The sequence below is a fragment of the Marmota flaviventris genome, chromosome 6, assembly GCF_047511675.1.
Source record: "Marmota flaviventris isolate mMarFla1 chromosome 6, mMarFla1.hap1, whole genome shotgun sequence".
NCBI classification, from domain to species: Eukaryota; Metazoa; Chordata; class Mammalia; order Rodentia; family Sciuridae; genus Marmota; species Marmota flaviventris.
Window position 1 is genome coordinate 124,677,523 of NC_092503.1, and position 21,336 is coordinate 124,698,858.

The 21,336-nt window shown below is 40.4% G+C and overlaps 1 protein-coding gene and 1 pseudogene across 6 annotated transcripts; one reads left to right on the forward strand and one right to left on the reverse strand.

The window, feature by feature from the left end:
• Nucleotides 1-473: 473 nt before the first annotated feature.
• Nucleotides 474-19,148, reverse strand: Trim40 (tripartite motif containing 40). Of its 6 annotated transcripts, none has more exons than XM_071613582.1 (6): nucleotides 19,038-19,144; nucleotides 17,881-18,325; nucleotides 5,697-5,792; nucleotides 4,980-5,189; nucleotides 4,652-4,674; nucleotides 474-3,604 (listed from the first exon to the last, which is right to left on the reverse strand). In XM_071613582.1, the coding sequence occupies exons 2-6, from the start codon at nucleotides 18,223-18,225 to the stop codon at nucleotides 3,538-3,540; spliced, it is 741 nt and encodes a 246-aa protein (XP_071469683.1). In that variant the 5' UTR covers nucleotides 18,226-18,325; nucleotides 19,038-19,144; the 3' UTR covers nucleotides 474-3,537. The 6 variants fall into 6 exon arrangements, with proteins under 6 accessions (XP_071469683.1, XP_071469682.1, XP_027777914.2 ...); XM_071613581.1 differs by having other exon boundaries at nucleotides 4,980-5,195; XM_027922113.2 differs by lacking the exon at nucleotides 474-3,604 and adding an exon at nucleotides 4,422-4,555 and having other exon boundaries at nucleotides 4,980-5,195; nucleotides 19,038-19,148.
• Nucleotides 15,015-16,067, forward strand: LOC114080502 (receptor-binding cancer antigen expressed on SiSo cells-like; annotated as a pseudogene).
• Nucleotides 19,149-21,336: the final 2,188 nt, after the last annotated feature.

Here is a 21,336-nt window from a genome sequence, read left to right on the forward strand (position 1 = left end):
AGCAAGAGATCTTAACTACTAGGCTTTACAGCCTTGTTCAAAAGCAGATGCCTGGGGAACCTGGTGAATATGTTAATACTGGCTATGCTCCACACAGGCAATTTGGATTCAGAAAAAAAAAAAAAAGGCTTGTATTTCTTAAACTGGGGAATAAAACTGCTGGTGAGTGAAAATACTCATACTGACCTGCTCCTCCTTTAAGGTAATTACTTACTTGAAATTTATTTACTTTTGGAGGAAGTAGATAAATCCCAAAACAGTGACCTTACAATAAAGCACCCCAATGAACTTCCATGCTCTGCTTGCAGAAATCAGACTCTGGGTTCCCTCCCCAGGAAGTAAGTGCTAAAGTCTAGAGACCCATACTCTAGTGTCACACACTGTGACATCCGCAAGTTTACCCCAATTTTTTTTCACAGTTTGCATTACAGCAGACCTTTCTCTTGCAAAGAAAGGAGGCCCACTCCAATTAGTTCAGATAACAGGAAAGTTTATTATAAGAATAGACATCAAAATAAGGAAAATGAGATTTTCCACCATTATTAAGGCTTCACAGAAGCTCTTGCAAGGGTTAGGGGATTGGAGAACAGTACCAGTTTCCATAGGAAGAACTAGAAATTTGAAAAATGCTGATAAATAAGAACAAACACAGCTCACTTTGACCAAATGCCATAATAAATATTTTAATATATTAACTCATTTAATCATCACATCAACTCTATGAGGTAGGTACTATTGGTAAGATCCCATTTTGCATGAGAGAGAACTGAGATGTGGAGGCTGAGTATGGTCCCACATCAGCTGAGAGTGAGCAGCTGCTCAAGCACTGGAAATCAGGTGGTTTGGTTCCCAGGCTTGTGTTCATGGTCATCATGCAATTACAAGCCCAAGAACTGGTAGGAAGGAGGGTTCAGGTCCAAGGAAGTGTAGAGACAAGACCATTCTGTAGTCACTCAGCAACAGGTTCATGAACACTTGCTCTCAATATCTGCTGTATGGCAGCTTGGCTGCTGTCTGCAGTAGTTTCCCTGCCAACTAATGATACTATTATCAAAGATCCCTTTTGAATTTCCAGGAGAACCTGATGGTTTCAGTGAATCACTATTGTCCCTCTTTGACAGGTTCTTCTCAACAGGCAACCCATAGACTCAATCAGCCAACCATCTGCTGACCAGATACCCACCCTTGTCCCAAACATCTATGGTTCCATTGGAAGAGGTCTAGAGGCCCTGGCAGGCAACTGCAGCATAATGACCTCTAGTTTCAGTCTCCTCCCACTCCTCCACTTCTGGACAGGTTCTCTCTGTGACATTAACCCATTAGAGGAGTCAGGGATTGTTAGCTGTCAACTTCAGGGGTCTTCTTTCCTTGGCTGCTATCTTGTTTTTAGATGTGGGGTCTTAGGTTTCTTGAGATCAACACCTTCTTGCCAAGTTACTACACTCTTGTTTTCCTGAACATCTACACTAGGCTCTTTCTCCTCTGGCCTCTCTAGAATCCCCAACTCGCTGCCCAGTTCATCTTGCACAAAGGATCCAGACTAGTTACTGCAAACACCACTTTCCTTTTCACTCCCAACTTAAAAGCTTTTGATGGCCCCCTACATCTTGCTCTCATCCATCTCACCTGTTTGAGGTCTGGTCTCCCCAGTTCCTGAGCATTCCAGATGAGCAGTCAGTTTCCTCATGTGTCTACAGTTGTGTCATGGCTTTTTTCTACCTCTATACTTTCATTCAAGTGATAGCCTGACCTGGAATATTTTCATCTTTCTCTCCAACCTGTCCAGGCCCCACCTCCCCCATGAAACCTGCCCTGACTCATCCAGCTTCACTTGTTTCTCTCTTGCAATTCCCAAGCATTTAACATCCACGACACTTCATTTAACCCAGTTACACACTCTCTTGTAGCTTCTGGATGGGGAAGTGGAATTTTTTAAAAAGTAGTGGAAGTAACATACTTGATGTTTTACACTGTGGGAGACACTGCAGCAGACACTGAGCATGCACAATGGAGTTTAATTCTTACAACCACTGCAGGCCACAGGTACCATTACCCACACTTTAAAGGGGGTAGTACTGATGTTCAGAGAGGCTAAGTGACATGTCAATGGCCACAGAGGCATTAGGTTTCAGCACTGGGACTTAAACTCAACTCTGACACCCAAGTCTTCACTCTTGGCAGTACAACATGGCACCTCCTTGAGGCCATGGCTTTTTTTAAAAAAATCCCTAAGTGCCTAGTACAGTATTGACTCAGCAAAGGCTTAAACAATACTGGTTAAAAGTCAATTGATGGCGGGTATGGTGGTACACACCTGTAATGCCAGTGATTTGGGAGTCTGAGGCAAGAAGATGGCAAGTTTGAGGCCAGTCTCAGTAACTCAGTGAGACCCTGTCTCTAAATAAAAAATTAAAAGGGCTGGGGAAGTAGCTCAATGGTAGCACATCCCTGGGTTCAATCCCCAATACTAAAAATAAAAATAAAAAAAGCAATTGATGACTCCTTTCATACATGGAGGATCAAGTTATGCTATTAATTCACTCATGCCTCCATTTACAGTTTTATTATGCACCAACTATGAGCCAGGCACCAACAATTGAGAACATAGAGTAATATCTTTGCTCACCCAAAGAAGTGAGATACATGAATAAGTAATTAATATACAATTATATTAGTTATCCATTTTCCATTAATACTACCATAAGTTTACTACCTTAAACAATCCATATTTATTGTCTCAGTTTTTGGGGGGGTCAAAAATTTGGGCATAACTTAACAGAATGTTCTGTGTAGGGTCTCATAAGACTGTCATCAAGGTGTCAGCTGAACCAGGTTCTTATCTGGGAGCTCAAGTGGAAAAGAATCTACTTCCAGTCTTACTCAGATGTTGGCAGAATTCATTTTCTTATAGCTGGGAGACTAAGGGTCCCTGTTCCTACTGGTTAGAAGGTAGATCCTCCCACTTCAACAGGTCAGCAAGTAGAGCTTCTAGAGTTGAGTCTGCTAGGAAGGAGGAATCCTAAGCCAAGTAACATAGTACTAGAGTGACACTCCACCATCTTTGCCATTTTTCATTGATGAGAAGCAAGTAATGATTCCCAGTCTACTCAGGGGAAGGAAGTCACACAAGGGCATGAACACCAAGAGGTGAGAATCATGGGGATCCCCCCTGGAGTCTGTCTACCATGACAGTTGGATGGTACAAAGAACAGGTGCTACTGAAGCTCAGAAGAAATATTCCTCCCACAAACCTGCTGGGATCCATGTACTAACGTGGCATCATCATTGGTGAGCTCATGCCACCCAGATACCTGGGTGCTTATTTTAATACCATTGGTTTACAGGCAAAATGGAGATCATGTAAGTGGTCCTGGAGATCATGGATCTGACCTCCACAGTGAGAGCCATAGCATGAACCTCATTCAGGAAGGAGATTGAGTCCAAGTGTCAGAGATCCAGGCATCAGATCACGGCTGTAGGGATGACGAAATAGGTATGTGTTCTGGAGATGGCAGACCTGATGATGCACCAGGAAGATTAATTGGCCACTGGACCAGCTGGAGCAAGCAGAGAGAGGAGTTCATCTAGATTCTTTGGAGTACTCCTAGAAACAAAGAAATCCTTGATAAATTCATATATTCTGTAGAATCTTCCACTGTTAGGTAGTCACTAGCAATGAGCAGTGAAATGCAGGCAAGGTCACAGGTGTTTTTTTAAATTACTTTAAGTTTTTTCCCCCCTGGGACCAGGGATTGAACTCAGAGGCAGTCAACCATTGAGTCATATTTCTAGCCCTATTTTGTATTTTATTTAGAGACAGGGTCTCATTGAGTTGCTTAGCACCTCACTTTTTCTGAGGTTGGCTTTGGACTCCTGATCCTCCTATTTCAGCCTCCCGTGCCACTGGGATTACAGGCATGTGCCAGTGCACCTGTCTTTAGGGTCCTTCTTTAAACTACTTCAAAGTAGAAGAGAAAGCAAAGAGTAGTAGTTGATTTGTAGAAAATAAACAAGCAAAAGGAGCTAATTGGGAAACATGGCAAGAGAAAAGGATTAATGGAACTAACTCTTACAGGGTCCATTAATGTTGACATAAAACTCAGAATTATGGCTTTAAGTGTCTCCAATTGTCTGGGAAGGAAGATTCCTTTAGTGGGTGCACTAAGGTAACTTCTGACAAGCTATTGACCCCAATGCTCACATTAACATGGGATTGACTTGTAGATGAAACCTTCCCTAAAGAGGATGGCCACTATGGCAGTTTCGGAGAGGACCAACTAAGGTCAGTAACTCCACTGCCCAATGTGAAGGAAGAGTTGAACACTTGATTTACAAAGAGCACAGAACATGGTCCCCAGTTCTCCTGGTAAACAAAAAACAATAATAAAATTGGGGACAGCATTATCCTCACTTTTCTTTTACTTTATTTTCACCTCACTTTGACTTCTAATAAAGTTCTCTTGCATGACTTTTGCTGTCTGACTTTAAATCTTCTTTCATCTGAACACAGCAGCTGACGTTTGGAATTTCAACTCCCTGCTTTCCTTTGACACCACTGGCCATGAAGCATGAAGGCAAAAATGATTAAGTCCATGTGCACCTCTATGTGATGAGTCTGTACATGCGGGAAGAGAAAAGGGATGGCTCATACCTTTTCAGTAAGTCACTGGCAGTCTAAAAGAGAGAAAGAGAGTGAGAATCACAATCAGGTCTCAGGTTCCTGACACCTCCAAATTCCCTTCCAAACTTGCTCTTGAAGGTCACTCTGGGGGCCACCTTGGAAGCTGCAGGGGATTATACCCTCCTTCTACACCTTACCAGGCTGAAGCAGCAGGGTGTGAACTTGGACAAACACCACCACTACTTGCCCCTATGTACAACGTGAGTACTTCCTTTACATCTCCTGGAGGGGTGCTGTAGGTGGGCTGCATACTATTCAGAGAGAATCCCAGTGTTGGGGATGTGCCTCAGGTACACACCGTCAGTGTATTGGCATCCAACTCCTTGGCTGTACTCTCCAGATCAGCAACCAGAAGGCTGATCTGTGCTATTGCCTTGGAGAGCTCAAGGATTCTGGCCTCTTCTGCTGATGTGTCCTCCAGCTGCTGTTGAGGGATAATATCCAGTTGTCCCTTGTTTTGGTGCTGACTCACCAGCTCAGCCTCCAACTTGTGGTTTCCACAGTCTACCTGAAACTCCAGAAAACGGACTCCCTAAGACTCAATGTCAGATGGCTCCCTCCTGGCCCTCCACAGTTGAATACCTGAGTAAGAATGCTGATTCCTCAGTCCTCTTCCCCTGGTGGGACAGCCTCCCTGTGTCACAGGCATCACAGAGGCAGCTGTGTTTCTCATAAAGAAAGACTATCCAAAAGAAAGGAAACTTCCCACCTAGGGCTCTTGGGACAGAGCCCTTGGTTGGTGTAGTAATTTTCACTTGATGTCTCTTTTGATTGTCACCAGAGAGAGTAAGATTGATTTTCAGTTAATATAAGTCACATGAAAATCAGAGGGCTTATCATGCCCCAGGTCACTCCACTAGCCAACCCTGAAGCCCAACCCAACACCCAGGTATTTAGCCTCAGCAACCTTCCATCCCCTTCAGGCTGCTCAGGGGACAGACATCCAAAACAGGAAGAGAGGTGCCTGAGGACTCTCCAACACAATCCCTCCCTCCTAGGATTTGGAGAAACCCACCTGCAGAGCCTGCAGCTTCTCCTCCTCCTGAGCCTTGAGCCGCTGAAGTTCTCCAATGTCCTTTCTGAGCTTCCTGAACCGGCGGGTGAGTCGTTCCTAAAGAGAGGGGCACAACTGCTGGTCAGACAAGTGGTAAGGGCATACCCACTGGGGGAACCCCACACAGCAGGTATGGTCCTGCCCAGCACGAGGCTAATGTAGCGTTCTGCCTAAAAATAGTAGGTACCTTTGAAACAAGGAACTTGAGAGTTTATTTAATAGAAAAATCATGGGAGAAAAGTAATGAGTAATTTTTTTAGTCTAGATCCACACAAAATAACAGATAGTGATAGAACCATTTCCACTTGAGTTTAGGGTGCTCTTCTCTCCAAATATAAAAGTCATATGACAATTTTATATATGTATATAGTATATGTATACATATACATGTATATATACATATATATTCACTTTAAATTGATACATAAAATTGTACATATTTATGGGGTGCCATGCAATGTTTCAATAAATATTGTGTAATGTTCAAGTCTGGGTAAGCATACTATATACTCAAAGATTTATTTTTTGGTGATAATAACATTTAAAAATCCTTTGTTCTAGCTTTTTTTTTTTTTAAACCCACAGGCACTTAACCACTGAGCCATATCCCCCATCCTTTTTATATTTTATTTTGAGACAGGGTCTCTATAAGTTACTGAAGCTGGTATTGAACTTCAATCCTTCTATTCAGCCTCCCAAGTTGCTGGGATTACAGGCATATGTCACTCCACTTGACTACTTCTAGCTTTTTTGGGAAACACTGTACACTATCATCATCTACAGTCACCCTACAGTATAACAGAATTCCAGAACTTCTTTCTCCTATCTAACTATAACTTAGTACTCATGACCAACTTTTCCTCATAGTTAGTCTTCTGGTGCTTCTTACCATTTTACAGTAACAAGTGAAACCAGGCTGGAGAGAATTGCCTTAAAGAGAAGAAGGAAAGCTCTGGTACCATTTCTTATTCCTACCACATCCTGTCCCCAGGATGGATAGCAAAGCCACTTATTAAGTACAAATCTATATCCTAGGCAGGCATGTGCTCCCTCTTTCAATCTTAAATCAGAATCTAGATGGGTCACTGTATCCCTGAAACTATGGATATAATGAATGATTTGAGTTTTTTTTTTTTAAATTTTTCAGTATTGGGGATTAAACCCAGGGGTACATGACTGCTGAGCTACATTCCCAGACCTTTTATTTTTTATTTTGAGACAGTGTCTCTCTAAATTGCCCAGGCAGAACTCAAACTTGAGATCCACCTGCCTCAACCTCCTGAGTTGCCAGGACTGCAGGTGTGTATCACCACACCCAGATATGATTTAAGTCTCTCAAAAAAAAAAAAAATGCGTTTAGCCAGGAAGTAGTGGTGCACTCCTATAATCCCAGTAGCACAGAAGGCTGAGGCAGGAGGAGCACTAGTTCAAAGTCAGCCTCAGCAAAAGCAAGGTGCTAAGCAACTCAGTGAGACCCTGTCTCTAAATACAAAATTGGGCTGGTGATATGACTCAGTGACCAAGTGTCTCTGAGTTTAATCCCCAGTATCCCCTTCCCAAATTGCTTGTAGGTTTTTTATAACCCACGAGAAAAGCAAAAGTAAACAAAACCGGTATAGATATCAATAGAGGTGAGTATTGAACTGGAGGAAGGGGGGATTGTCAACTGAAGACTCTGAAAACATTCTTCTCATAATCCCTTGTTCAATTAGTACAGAATGCATTTGCCCTACCAAATTTAAAAAAGAAAAATTATTTGCAACTATAGTAATAAAAACAGTACTGGTGCAAAAAGAAATTTAAAAAAATGAAAGAGAAGAGAGAGCTCAGGGACAGACCATATTCATACAGGAATTTTAAAAAGAAAGAACAGTGCATATATTAGCAGGAGGAGGAACAGAAGCTATAGAAGATGGTCCTGGGAAAACTGGCTTGTGATAACAAAGAAATAAAACCAAGTCCCTATCTAAAAAACTGCAGTATGAAAGGTGAAAGTGTAAAGTTAATAAAAAATAATATTCACATATAAAGTTGTGAACTGAGGGGTAGGGAAATAATGCCATAAACAAACACCCCAAAGCACAAACGATGGGGAAAATGTTTAATTTGATCACATCAAGATTAAACATTTCTGTTTAATAACAACACATGGACAAAATTAATAGAGAAATGACAGATTGGATTGAGGTTTGGTGGCACACACCTGTAATCCCAGCTACTCAGGAGGCTGAAACAGGAGGATTGTAAATTCAAGGCCAGCTTCAGCAATTTAGCAAGACCTGTCTCAAAAAGGCTAGGACTATATAGTTCAGTTATAAAGCACCCCTGGATCCAATCCCTAATACTGAGAAAATGAAATAAAATACAATATGATAAAAATAATTCAATACAATATAATACAATACAAAATGTCCTAGCAATATTTACAAGTGCTCACATGGGGCCTATCATAATTGTTAACTTGACCTAGACTGGCCTACTATCTCTTTCTGCCTGCTTCAAGACTAAAAGACATCTACCAGCCTCCATGACTGGAAACACCAAATAACGTGAAGAGTGAAATGAAGTGGCACTGAGAACCTGGAAGATCTTCACCTATTCCCAGAAAATACATGAATACTCCTCTTCTGTATTAGCCTATCCCTCTCCCTCATTATTCCTATCCTATATCTGTAACCCCTCAGCCTTCTGGAGTTGAGTAGCTGATTCATGAGCTAAGCTCCTTCTTCACCATTCTTCGGCCACTGAACAAAGCCTTTCTTTCTCCCCAACACTGTCTCTCAGACATAGGTTTTTCTGTGGGATGAGTCTTGAACCCATAACCCAGGTAAGAGGTCAGCTAGAGCATTCTGGCAAACCTGTCACTGGGTACTTCCTGCAGGCATTTCCCAGCAGAGGCAAAATTTTAAAACTTAAGGCAATAACTGAGTGTCACTGTCACTCACTGGCCTTGCAGGGGAAGGTGACAGGCTGAGAAGGGCTGTGGAATTGCTTGTGTGAGCACAAATGTTCAAGTCTTAAAAATCACAAACAGCCTTTGCCCTTCAATCTGCTCACTTCTGCCCTCACAGTCAAATGTCTATGAGCAGTCAGTCTGTCCTCGCCATTGTCCATCCTGATGGCCCTACATTCCGTGGCCATCTGCCTTGGTTTTTCATCCTTCTCTTGAAGCTCCTCTCTCCAGGGTGACCTGTGATCTCCATGATGAAGTGAGAAGACTTCTTCTCAGCTCTCTTTTTTTGTGGATGGCATTTCCCTCTCTTGTCCCACCCTGTCCTTCCCAGCCTTGTGCCTTCTCTGTTTCTGCATTTCAAAATCCTATAAAAAGAACCCTGATGGGAGGTTGGTTCCTTAACCCTTCCCATCTTAGATTATGTCCTTAACTTCAGATTATGATGAGTCATAATTCTGAATCCAAATCTTTTTTTCTAACAGTTAATCTCATATTTCCAATTCAGCTAAGTATTTCCTGTCCTGCTAGTAACCTAAAAAATCATTTGGAGAATTCAGACTAGTCACCCCTTCCTGGGCCTCTTCTACAACCCTTTCCCCTTGGCCTTCGTAATTCTGTCATTGTACCCACTGTTCTGCCTGCCCTTCTGTCACATTTTACTTACTTTTTTAAAAATATTTTTAGTTATAGATAGATGCAATATCTTTATTTCATTTATTCATTTTTTATGTGGTGCGAAGGATTGAACCCAGTGCCTCACATGTGCAAGGCAAGCACTCTGCCACTGAGCCATAACCCATCCTACATTTCACTTTTTATCTGTGCTTCTCTTCCCTTCAAACTGCTCCTCTTTGACAAGATAAGCCCAAACTCCACCCAGCCTCTAAGGCTCTTCTCTCTGTGACAGGACTCCAATTTACATTTCCAGTTTCTCTCTCTCTCTCTCTCTCTCTCTCCTTCCTGCACACCCTCTGCACTGGCCAACAGGATTGCTTGGGGCTTTCTGAACACACCCGTGAAGCCCCACCTCATTATGGTTTATCTCTTATTTCCTCTTGCCAGAAATACTGTCTTTTTCTGATGGTCAGAACCCATTTTCCAAGTTCAGTTTTAAAAGTCAGAGTCTTATCTTCTGGCAGTTTAAAATTTAATGAAGGGTTTAAAGTCAACTTACTGGCACTGTGTAAATGAGAAAAGAAAGCAGAGATAACAGCAATAAAGATAAATGCATGAAATGATGGAAGATTGCAGGTTATATAGATGTATCATTTACAATACTCAAAATGGGCAAGGTGGAGTTCTCTGTTTCAAAAAGTATGTTTTCATCCATTTTTGCAGTAAAATAATATTCAATGAGAGTATGTCATATAAATTAGCCACTTGTTTGAGTTTAAAAAGCAAATTTCTACAAACATTTACTACCCCTCGGCAGCCAGCATCCTGCCAGGATAGTTTCCTGCTCAGAAGGTGATGAACTACCTGAGAAAAAGAAAGTCTGGAATAATTAGTAAAGAAATAAGAGCCAGAGCCAGAAAGTGGATTCAAAAAAGGGGAGCTCCAGAGAGGTCCTCCAGTCCCAGTTGGAGCTAGCACTGAATGACTAGAAAATGGCTCAGGTTCTTTATTTAAGAGAGAGTACATCAAAGGCAGGGATAAGGTTTCAGCTTGAGGAGTCTTGCTTCGCGATGGCTTGCAGTCAATAGGTTGATTGGCCTCTTGGCAAGCCACACCCATCTCTGAGAGGTTGTGTGGCTACGTGGCTCCAGCAGGGTCACTCATCTCCGGTGCCATGCAGAACCTGTGACAGAGCTGAATAGAAAGTCACAAGTATCAGGCAATCTCAAACCAGAATCCTGGAGTTCCCAGATACCAGACTTTCTTATCCAATGGCTTCCATGCCAATTGGGTTCATGCACATTTCACTGGTGGCTTCTAGCAATTTACCTACCAAAAATACTCTTTAGTATTATCTTCTGGCAGTTTAAAATTTAATAAAGGACTTAAGGTCAACTTACTGGTACTGTGTAATGAGAAAAGAAAGCAGAGATAACAGCAAGAAAGATAAATGAATGAAATGATGAAGATTGGAGCTAGAGCTGAATGGCTAGAAAATGGCTCAGACATATTGGAATATAGTGAATAGTTTAATGCCTGTCTTTTCTTGAATGAATATTTTTTTAAGTTTGTGATCCTATAAGCTGTCAGATAAACTATGATTTCACAGTAAAAACGAGGGTGTTAAGCAGTGATGGAATATGAAAACCTAGCAACACTGAAATTTGTTCTCAAACAACTCAACTAATAACGTGTATAAAAGAAAATTCAGTTGACAGACAAAAAGCACCCATCCCCAATATATTAAATAACAACAAAAAACCCCACAACTAACTTTCAAAATGCATGCTTCTACAGAATAATATCATCCACATCATCATGCTCTAGAAAAGGTCAGGAAATAGACATAAAGGGTTTATGAGTAAAATATAGGAGCTCAGCAAAGACTCTCATTTGAATCTATAAGACCAAAAAAAAAAAGCCAACATTATAAAATATAGATATAGCTAACTTCAATAGAATAAGGGCACCTCAAGTCAAAGACAATTTGATTTCCAATTCAGAACAGAGAAAAACACTTGGTGATACTTCCTGCTACTTGTCAAGAAAAGTAAATAAACCCTCAAAAGTCACGAGTCTTAAAGTAATCAAGAAATTTAATGCAATGACCATGAAAATCCCAGGGAGCACTCTAAAAAACAAAGAAACAGCCAGATATGGTGGCATACACCTATAGTCTCAACTACTTGGGAGGTGAGGCAAAAAGAATGCTTGAGTGCCAAGTTTAAGACCAGCCTGGATAGCATAATGAGAACCCCATCTCAAAGAAAACAAAAGCAAAAAACTTACAAAGGTGATATAAGAACATTCTTCTGAAAGGAGAGTCAACAAGATTATCAAGTCTCAAAAAATTTTTCAATGGCAAAGATACTTCTAGATTTAAAAGTAAACCATGAGACCAAACATATCAAAACTATGTAATAATAACATTAGTACAAAAATAATAATCAATGTAGAAGAGTGAAAATTTTCCATTACATTGTTATAAGAACTTACTTTATGTCAAATCAGAAATAACACATAAATGTGGAAAGGACTCACCATTATAGAAATGTTTGCAGATGACTGGATACAAGAATTTTAAAAATTAACATGGATTTATCCATCACACTATACAGTATATTAAATAAGCTTAAAATTAATAAATCTTTAAAGATAAAAGAGCAGCATAATCATATTAGACAAATTTCTGAGTATTTAAGATAAGGAGATTTTATTTCTATAAAGAATAGAAGTGATTTTAAATATAAAATTTCTAATTTTTTTGCCCCCAAAATACAAGAAAAAAAGAAAAGAAAGAATAAAATAAAAAATGTAAGCTAAACATAACTAATACAGTTTATTTTTCAAAAGATTAAGTACTATGAGGTGATGATACAGAATTTATGTCCTGATTCTATGGGGAAATGTAGAAAGTGACTCTTCATAGATAAAATAATCTCACCACCTTCCCCCCTGCCCCCAGCATGTAGAAATCAAGTAAAACAACTGAAGTCAATGTTTCACACTTATTAAACCAACAAAATACATGAAAGTGCTAGACACCATCATTGGTCAGTCAGTAAGGAAACAGGTATACAAAGGAGACTTAGTGGCATTACAGACTTTTCAGCCTTTCTGGAATACAGCATAATTCTTTTTCAAAGGATATAATTTATGCCAGGCATGGTGGTACACACCTGTAGTCCCAGAGACTCTGGAGGCTGAGGCAGGAGGATGGCAAGTTTGAAGACAGCCTTAACAACTTAGTAAGAGCCTGTCTCAAAAATTAAAAATGGGCTGGGGATATAGCTCAGTGGTAAGCCGCCCCAGAGTTCAATCCCTAGTACTGACCAAACCAAACCAAACCTGTTCTGTAAACATTAACAGGTGCACACAGGGCCCACCATCATAACTTCTACGGAAATAGACTCAACTGTCTTGCTCTTCCTCTCTCTACTTTTCAGGAACCTCCTTATCCTTGGATAAATTGTATATCACCTTTTCCTCAGCTGTCTGTCCTCAAGCAGCCTCTTGGAACATCTTAGATCACTTGTTTCAAACTGCAGACGGGTGTTCCAGCCAGCCAGCCAACTCTGTGCAGGTTTTCTCATAGTTCACTTGCCTGAATTATATCACCCAAACTATCCTCTCTTTTCACACCTTTTGCAGCCCCACCTCTGCCACACTGCTGATGTTCCTGCTTCTTATATTATTGAGGAAATAAAAACCAGAACACCCAAACTGTCTCTAAAACTTAAAAACTACTTATACTTAGAGACAGCTTCTTTTGTCCCCTACAGAAGAAGTGGAAGAAGTGCCCTTTCTCCCAGCCCAGGCTTCTCTTCTCTGCCACTATCTAAAGGGCCCCTGGGTCTCTTTCAATGCAATCTACATCATATCTTAAAAAGCTCTTCTCTCAGCACTGGGACACGATTTTCTGTTTTCCTCCTGTCCTTCCGTGACTCATCCTGTCTCCTTTTCTGGGCCCTCCTCTCTCCTACATCCTAGTGATCACCTTTCCCATGACCTTCCCTGAAACTGATTTTCTCTCAAGATTCCCTTCTAAGGATATTACATCAATTCCCTCAGATGTAAATATCATATTCAAGCCAGGTGCAGTGGTACACACCTATAATCCCAGCAATTTGCAAGCCTGAGGTAAGTGGTTTGCAAGTTCAAAGCCAGCCTTGGCAACTTAGAAGACCCTCAGCAACTTAGTGAAACCCTGTCTCAAAACACAAAATAAAAGGAACTGGGGAGCTGGGCATGGTGGTGTATGCCTGTAATCCCAGTGGCTCAGGAGGCTGAGGCAGGAGGATTGTGAGTTCAAAGCCAGCCTCAGCAACTTAGCAAGGCACTTAGCACCTCAGCGAGACCCTGTCTCTAAATAAAATATTAAAAAGGGCTGGGGATGTGGCCCAGTTGTTGAGCGCACCCCTGGGTTCAAGCCTCAGTATCCAAAAAAAAAAGAACCAGGATGTAACTCAGTGGTAGCATGCCCCTGGGTTAAAGTTCCAGTACCATAACAAATAAGTAAATATCACCTTCATTCCTGCTCTAGATTCTGAGAATATAACCCCAGACTCTCTTTGGAGATAAAGAGTTGATATCCAATTACATATCTAAGATCGCTACTATGGTGTGTCTCAACTTGTCCCAAATGAAACTCTTGATATTTCATTCAAACCTGTTCTCCCCATTCCTTATCTGTCACATCATCCCTTTGGTTTCTCAAACCAGAAACTCATGAGGTCATCTTTGATTCTTTGATTTTTTTCCTCACCCCAATTCTCACCTATCAATAAATCCTAACAATTCAAACTCTGATTATAAATTCTTTAAATATAATGAGACCTTCCAGACTTGGGTCTCTGCATATATTCCCTTTCCCTCAGCTTTGCACTGGTCCATTTTTCTTCCTCTAGGCCTTAACTTCAATGTCATCTCCCCTAAGAGACCCCGTCAGACCACACTAACATAGTCATGTGTTATTCTCCATCTCAGGGTCTTGTTTGTTTTCCTCCTAGATCACAAAATCATGTAGTTTGTTTCATTTCTTATTTGTCTGTTTTCCTAAGTGAAGGCTCATACCTCATCATACATAAATTCAGAAAGAACTCACTGTGTTTTCCTTAAGTGAATAAATATTGTTGGCATTTATTTGTTCTGCAATTCCTATTACTGTTTAAACATGAATTTGAAGACAATGATCATGAATCATCTGGTACTTCCTACAACAGCTAGCATGACATTCTATACAAAGTGCAAACCTGGGTAAATCATTTAGTAGATGAGTAGATTTCTCCCTCTCGTGCCTGTGGCTCATTAGCCAGTGGGAAGCTCCTCCCCACACTCCTGAGGACACCATACCTGGAAGGTGCAGAGCTCTTTGCCTCTTCAACTTTCTGAGCTATTTCTCTCTTTTCTATAGTCACTCCCAAGCTGGAATAACTTTTTTTCTCATTTTATATCATTACAATAGTCTCCAAAAATCAAGAAGACTTTGAAAACTCAGTCTTCATCATTTCAATAGAAAGATACTCATGGTATACAAATACTACCTGGATTGGGGTGAGGCAAAGGTTGGTAAAAATAATTCTAGAGGAATTGACAAAATAAACATATGAATATCCACAAAAATTCTGAAAAATAAGAGAAATTGAAGATCTATCCGACATTTAAATATATTACAAGGTGGAAAGTGGGAGGGAAAGGTTTTGATTCCCATGATGGCCATCATGCAGTTTCAGTTATTTAAAGTTTATAACTTGCCTATAATCCCAGTGATTCCAGAGGCTGAGATGGGAGGATCTCGGGTTCCAGGCCAGCCTTAGCAATTTAGAGAGGCTTTACACAATTTTGCAAGACCTTGTCTCAATGAAAAATAAAATTGGTCTGAGGATGTGACTTGGTGGTTAAGCACCCCAGATTCAATCCCTAGTACCAACAATAAAAATATAGTTTGTATCTGCCTAGCAATAGTATACTTATTCTTAAAGAGATTAATGCACAGATTAGCAGAGGATAGAAATTAAATGGAGACCATTTAACTTTGCCAACCACATGAAGTAAATATACATTTATGGCATATTACAAAGTTGGCATTCAAATCAGTGGGAGAACTATATGGAATATTTATTGGTTCCTAAGCAAACAGGAGTTGAAGGGTGGACTTCCTGGATTGAAGAAGTATCTTGGGTTGAAGTATCTTGGGTAAGGATTGAAGGAGAGAATGGGAATGTGTCAACAACAGAGTACCCTGGAACAACAGGAACCTGTTTTAAGAACATGATGCCAACTATGAGCAAAACTTAGACAATCATTAAGAAGAGAGAATTGTTCAATTTTCATATTCCAGATGGTAACACAGGTTTCTCTAGTAAATTAGCACCTACACAAAAATGCCCGTTCTTCATCAACATTCTAAATCAGGTGACTTAAATATCTGGTAAGAAAATACCAACACAGGGCTGTTGGTAAAAATCAGCAGTGGAATGCTTGTTTAGCATGCCCAAGGCCCTGGGTTCCATCCCTAGCACTGAAAAATGAGAAAGAGAGAGAAAGGAGGAAGGAAGGAAGGGAGGCAGGGACCAATGCATGGGAAGAAGATGGAGCCTGGCAAGAAGTATTGAGACAGCAGAGAAAAGAGAGGAGCCGGACCACAAAGGGAGAAAATGGAAAAGGAAGCACAGTGTCTAACAAGGAAAGAACAAGACAAAATTGGTAGGAAATTTTATAACATGTATTCTTCAAATGTCATGATACCTGTAGGGGAAATCTAGCTCCACCAGTCAAGCAATGTTTTATGAATTTAAGAACATTTTCAGAATATAAACATATTGCTTGGTTTTAATTCACTCACCAAGCCCTCTAAGAAATCAGAGTTTTACCAAATACCTTGAACTCTTAGTGATTAAGACTCAAAAGAACAACAACAACAAAAAGATTTAGGAGAAAAATTTTTTTAATGTGCTCTAGATGTAAAACAATTATTTGCTGTAGAGAAATTATTAATGAAATGTCGTAGCACCTCTCAAGCTAGTTTTCTAGCTGAATAAGAGAGCGTAAGTAATTTTATGGTATAAAAGAACTCTGCTGCTTATTATTCTTTCCTTCATGGCCTAATTATAAAATAAATGATTTTAATATTCTTTTGTTTCTACAAATACCTGTCCTGAATTGAACATATAGTAGGACTTAAGCCATTTTTATTATCAGAAACTGGTACTAGCATATGTTTCTTTAATTTGAATTGGTATTACTTATGTTTGGTATGATATTAAAGTTGTCATTTTTGGTTTTCCAGAAAATGGCTTTAAAACCATAGTTTTATTTATCATAAAAATTTTCTATATCACTATTTATTTTGGATTATGTTGTAATGTTATACATATTTGTAATTTATAATGCATGCATAAACACTTAAAAGTAAAGAACAAATTTACAATATGTAAAATGGTTTTGCATACAAACAGGAATATAGAGAATAATAAAACAGAATAGGATCAAGAACATATGTAAGTAAATATACATTTATGGCATATTACAAAGTTGGCATTCAAATCAGTGGGAGAACTATATGCAATATTTAATAAATGGTGATAGGACAAATTGTAACTTAGAAAAAATAATTAGATTCCTATACACTTTCACCAAAATATATCTTGGGTATTCTAAGTTATCCAAAATATACATTGAAAAATATTCATTACAACATTGTATACAACCTCAAAACAAAATAATAACTTGAAAATAACACAATGTTTGTCTACTTATGTTACATTCAAAAAATGAATACCATACAATTGTTGAAAAGAATTCAGAAGATCTGGATGTACTGATGGGAAAAATGGGAAAATGTCCAAAATATTTTTTTGGATGATAAAGACAAGCTACAGGAAAAAAAATCGTGTGTATGTGTGTGTGTGTTTTCAAGAGTGCATTTGTACATACAGTTTTCTGGAAGTATACACAAAAATCTAACAATGATTACCTCTAGGACTGACAATGGGGGTAGGCAGGAAAAATGATTTTGAGTTTTGATGGTATACCTTTTGGTGTTGTCTGAATTTAATACCAAGAGGTTGAAATTTTTCTGATAAAACATTAAGTAAGATAAAAATAATCATGATGAGACGGAGAAAGTGAAGAAAAGACAAAGGGGGAAGAAAAAGAGAGAATCATATATTAATATCCAAGTTTCAGTATACTTGCAGGATAATTGCTAGCATAGGTAAAACTTGATTTCACTTCTAGCCAAGTTTCTAGTACTATCAACTAGGGAGTATATAATCTTAGTACTGAACAGGCTTTACATTATCTGGTACAACTTCATTCTACAGATGAGCACACTAAGAGTGGCTCAGGCTTCCTGGAAATCTGCCATTACAGGGACAGTATCACCTTTAAGACAGCCTCACATTAAAGCTTGAAAGTCCAACATCAGCAGCAAAATATACACGGAAAAGCAAAGACAAAGATATAAAATAGAATGAAGCAGAGGGAACAAAGGTGTCAGTTATTGATCCTCTCTGTAAGGTGCCACACACAGAAGCAAATAGCTCAGGGAGCCATGGCAGGGGTGCTCAGCCTTACCTTGTAGTGACTGATGGCATTTTCAATGGTCGGCTCAGAATGAGACTGGTGTTCAGGGGACTCCAGGCATTCTACGCACAGTAGACATTTGCTCTTCTCACAGAACCTCTGAAACCTCTTCTGGTGCTTGTGGCAGATGTAGCCTTCCCCCAGTACCCTCTCAGAATAGGGCTTCCGGCAGAGGGGACAGCAGAGAGCCCCAGAGGCCAAGGCCTTCTCCATGTGCTGGGCCAGGCACACACGACAGAAGAGGTGTTTGCAGTCCGTGCTCACAGCCTCCTTCAGGTGTTCTTGGCAGATGGGGCAGACAGCCTCCTCCTGTCTGTCCTCTTGTAAGGAGACCATGGTCTCCAACCTGTCCCACCAGCCTCCCACTGGGTCTTCTGAAGAATCCTGCCACACTTGATAGCCCTAGATGAGAGGGCTCAGCTGGAAGGAGGCAGCCCTGGACAGACCCAAAGGACACAGCTCAGGCTCCAACTTCAGGCAGTTGCCCCCTTTCCATCAAAGGAGACAGTTCTGGCCACCTAAACCATGATTCTGAATGAGTTTCAGAAATACCTCATTAGCTTTGCTATGCATCCTGTGGTTTCCCTATATCTGCTACACTTGAAATCACTATTTCCATACAACTCTAAGAAGCAGGTGATTCAAAAACTCTTTTATTTCTCTCCCCCACCGCCCGCGTTTTCTCTTGAGAGCTTTCTGTGAATATTTATACAGTTCAAAATTAAATGACCAGGATGTCATTGTCATGGCCAGAAACAGAACCACCATAATTTATAAGTTGAAAGTCTTCTCTGATTTGCTGTTGGTTGCCAGGATTCGGCAGGAGTTCAAACTGTTCTCGCCCACAGTAATGTACTGCCATTGATACAGCCAACCATTTATAGCAGCATGTTGTCAGCAAGTCATTTTCCTAACTAGCATCTTTTCCACGGTTATAGATGCCACATAAAAGAGAAAGAGAAAGAAAACGGGACAGAAAGCAGAAGAGAGACTTGTGTAATGTTTGAAGCCATCTTTTTCTTTCTTTTCAAATTATCTCCAAAGATGACCCAAAGGAAGTCTCTGCCACACCACTTCCCTTAAATATGGTGTGTTCACTCTCATCTTGCCTAACTTCCTTCCCCGCAAAAGCTCTTTTATAATCCTACCTCAATTTCTCCTTTTTGATTTCAGGTCATTTTCTCAGGCTCCAGATCTGGGGAGAAGGCCGGCCGGGTGAATGGTTCCTTCTTAAATCAGGCCAATTATATATGCTCATGGGTCAGTAAAACTGGGGGAGAGGTGGAGCAACTCACCCAATCTTAGAAACACTGAATTACCAGGGAAATGAAAGTCCCCGTGACCTAGGGTAACTGGAAGAACAGGTGGACTTTAGTTGTTGCAGGGTGTGGCTTGTTTGCTCACGGGAAAGAGGAAAGTCTTGGTGCTTTTAATGCAAATATTACAGAAACTGACAGTCAACTCAGAATGGAGGCCACCAGAATCCCAGCTTATGGAACTGTAGGATCCAGGTGTCATGAGACCTTGACACTTACTGCTGGATGATGCTGGAACATCAGTTGCCCACCCCACTGTCCTCCAGTAACCTTCCAGTCAGGCTGATCTCAGCATTGACATTGGGAGAGACACCAGCTGGTGCCAGTAATAAGGATCGCCGCTTGAGGCTTTTAATGATCTAAGATTCTTATTTGAAAACCTCAATCCATAGCCCCCTCCTTCAATCCTACTTTGCCACCGATTGCTATGTGGAGTTGTGTGGTATTATAATAAGATAAGTATACTTTTGGTCTTCATCCCTGGTTCTGGAAGACAACTCCTCAAACCCTTGTAGTTTCCTGAGTGATAGAAGTGACTGGTGTATATTTTGCTATTCACAATAGGACCCTTTCAACCAAACCTGATTTTATGCCAAAGAGGTGGCTCTTAAAATATGGGGCCAGTTACTAGAAAAGCCAATTATGGTTAGAGAGTTGGAACTTATAGCTCTGACTCCTACCTCGAGAAAGAAGAGAGGGTCCTGGGAACTGAGTAATCACCAATGGCCAATAATTTGGTCAATTATACTTACATATTGGAATATTCATGAAAGTCTCAACAAAAGGGTTCAAAGAACTTCCAGGATGGTAAATGCATCACATGCTGGGAAAATGGTGCTCACCAAACTCAGTGGGGATACAACTCAGCGGGGACACAAGATCCTGTGCTCACTTCCCTTCTGGAGCTTACCCTATGTACCTCTTCATCTGGCTGTTCCTGACTTCTTTGCACCAAATCAGTAATAGCAATTAAAGTGTGTTTCTGAGTTCTGTGCACGATTATAGCAAATTGTTAAACTTAAGGATGGACTCATGGAGAATTCCAATTTGTAGCCAAGTCAGCCATAAGTGTGGGTAACCTGGGGACCCACTACTTATGATGTGCATCTGAAGCAAGAGGCAGTCTTCTGGGACAAGCTCTTAACCTGTGGTATCTGTATTAACCACCGATAGTGTCAGAATTAAGGACATTCAGTTATGTCAGAGAATTGTAAAATTAGTTGGTGTGAGAAAAATAAATCCACATATTTGGTGCCCAAATGTTTAAACAGATTTTCTTTTAGGTTGATACCAAAAAGTCACTTTCTCAAGTCATAGTTCCTTGGCTTTCTTCTCAAAGGAGATGACTCCCTAAAATTTCAAGGTCACAGGTGGGGTGGGTAGCTTCCTCACTCCACACCCCCACCTCCTGACCATTATTTCTCAGACTCAGAGTAAGAATATCTGTCTGAAAGATCTCTGGTTGTCTACTCTGGCTCTTCTTTGCTACCCTTCACACACCTGTCTCCTTTAATTCATTGAGGACTTGGGTACAAGGATCACAGGTTTTTCCTTACCCCATGTCTTTCCATTATCCTAAGTACAAGACTATGTAAATGGACATCCAACACTGAAGTCCCTCAGTTCCTTGACCTGCCCACATCTAATGACCTTCCCTTTTGCCACCTACCCTGTGACCACTCTCTGCACTTCGTTGGAATTCAGATTTCAGCACTTGAAATCACAAATCTAGGCATCAACCTTGTCCTGCTGCTCTCTCTGTAAGCTACTCACTGCCACACCTGTTCTTTAACCTCTAGTCCTTGACCCTCCTGCATTGGACATTTCTGCACAATCTCATGGGATAATGTAGGAAACAAAATATAGAAGAATGAAATAACTGTCCAAGGTCACAGTGGGGTAAATCTAGACCTGAGATTCATATTTGGATATCCGTTATCCCAGACCCATGGCTTCCTTGCCACAAAGTATCATCTCTCTCCACACCTTTCCTTGCCCTTGATAAATGAGTGGGTGAATGGATAGATGGATAGAAAGACTGGATAAGTGGATATATGGCCACATAGATGAAGAAAAATAGCATTTTATGCCAATGTGGACTACTGATCATATAGTAACTTTTACTATAGTT

Excerpts from the sequence above, each read along its gene's own strand:
- Trim40 (XM_027922113.2), bottom strand. The coding sequence starts at position 18,225 with ATGGTCTCCTTACAAGAGGACAGACAGGAGGAGGCTGTCTGCCCCATC. Across the intron at positions 5,196-5,696 it reads AGAAGCTGCAGGCTCTGCAG|TTTCAGGTAGACTGTGGAAA; the intron begins GTGGGTTTCTCC and ends CGTTTTCTGGAG. Across the intron at positions 4,675-4,979 it reads TGGATGCCAATACACTGACG|ACTGCCAGTGACTTACTGAA; the intron begins GTGTGTACCTGA and ends TCTCTCTTTTAG.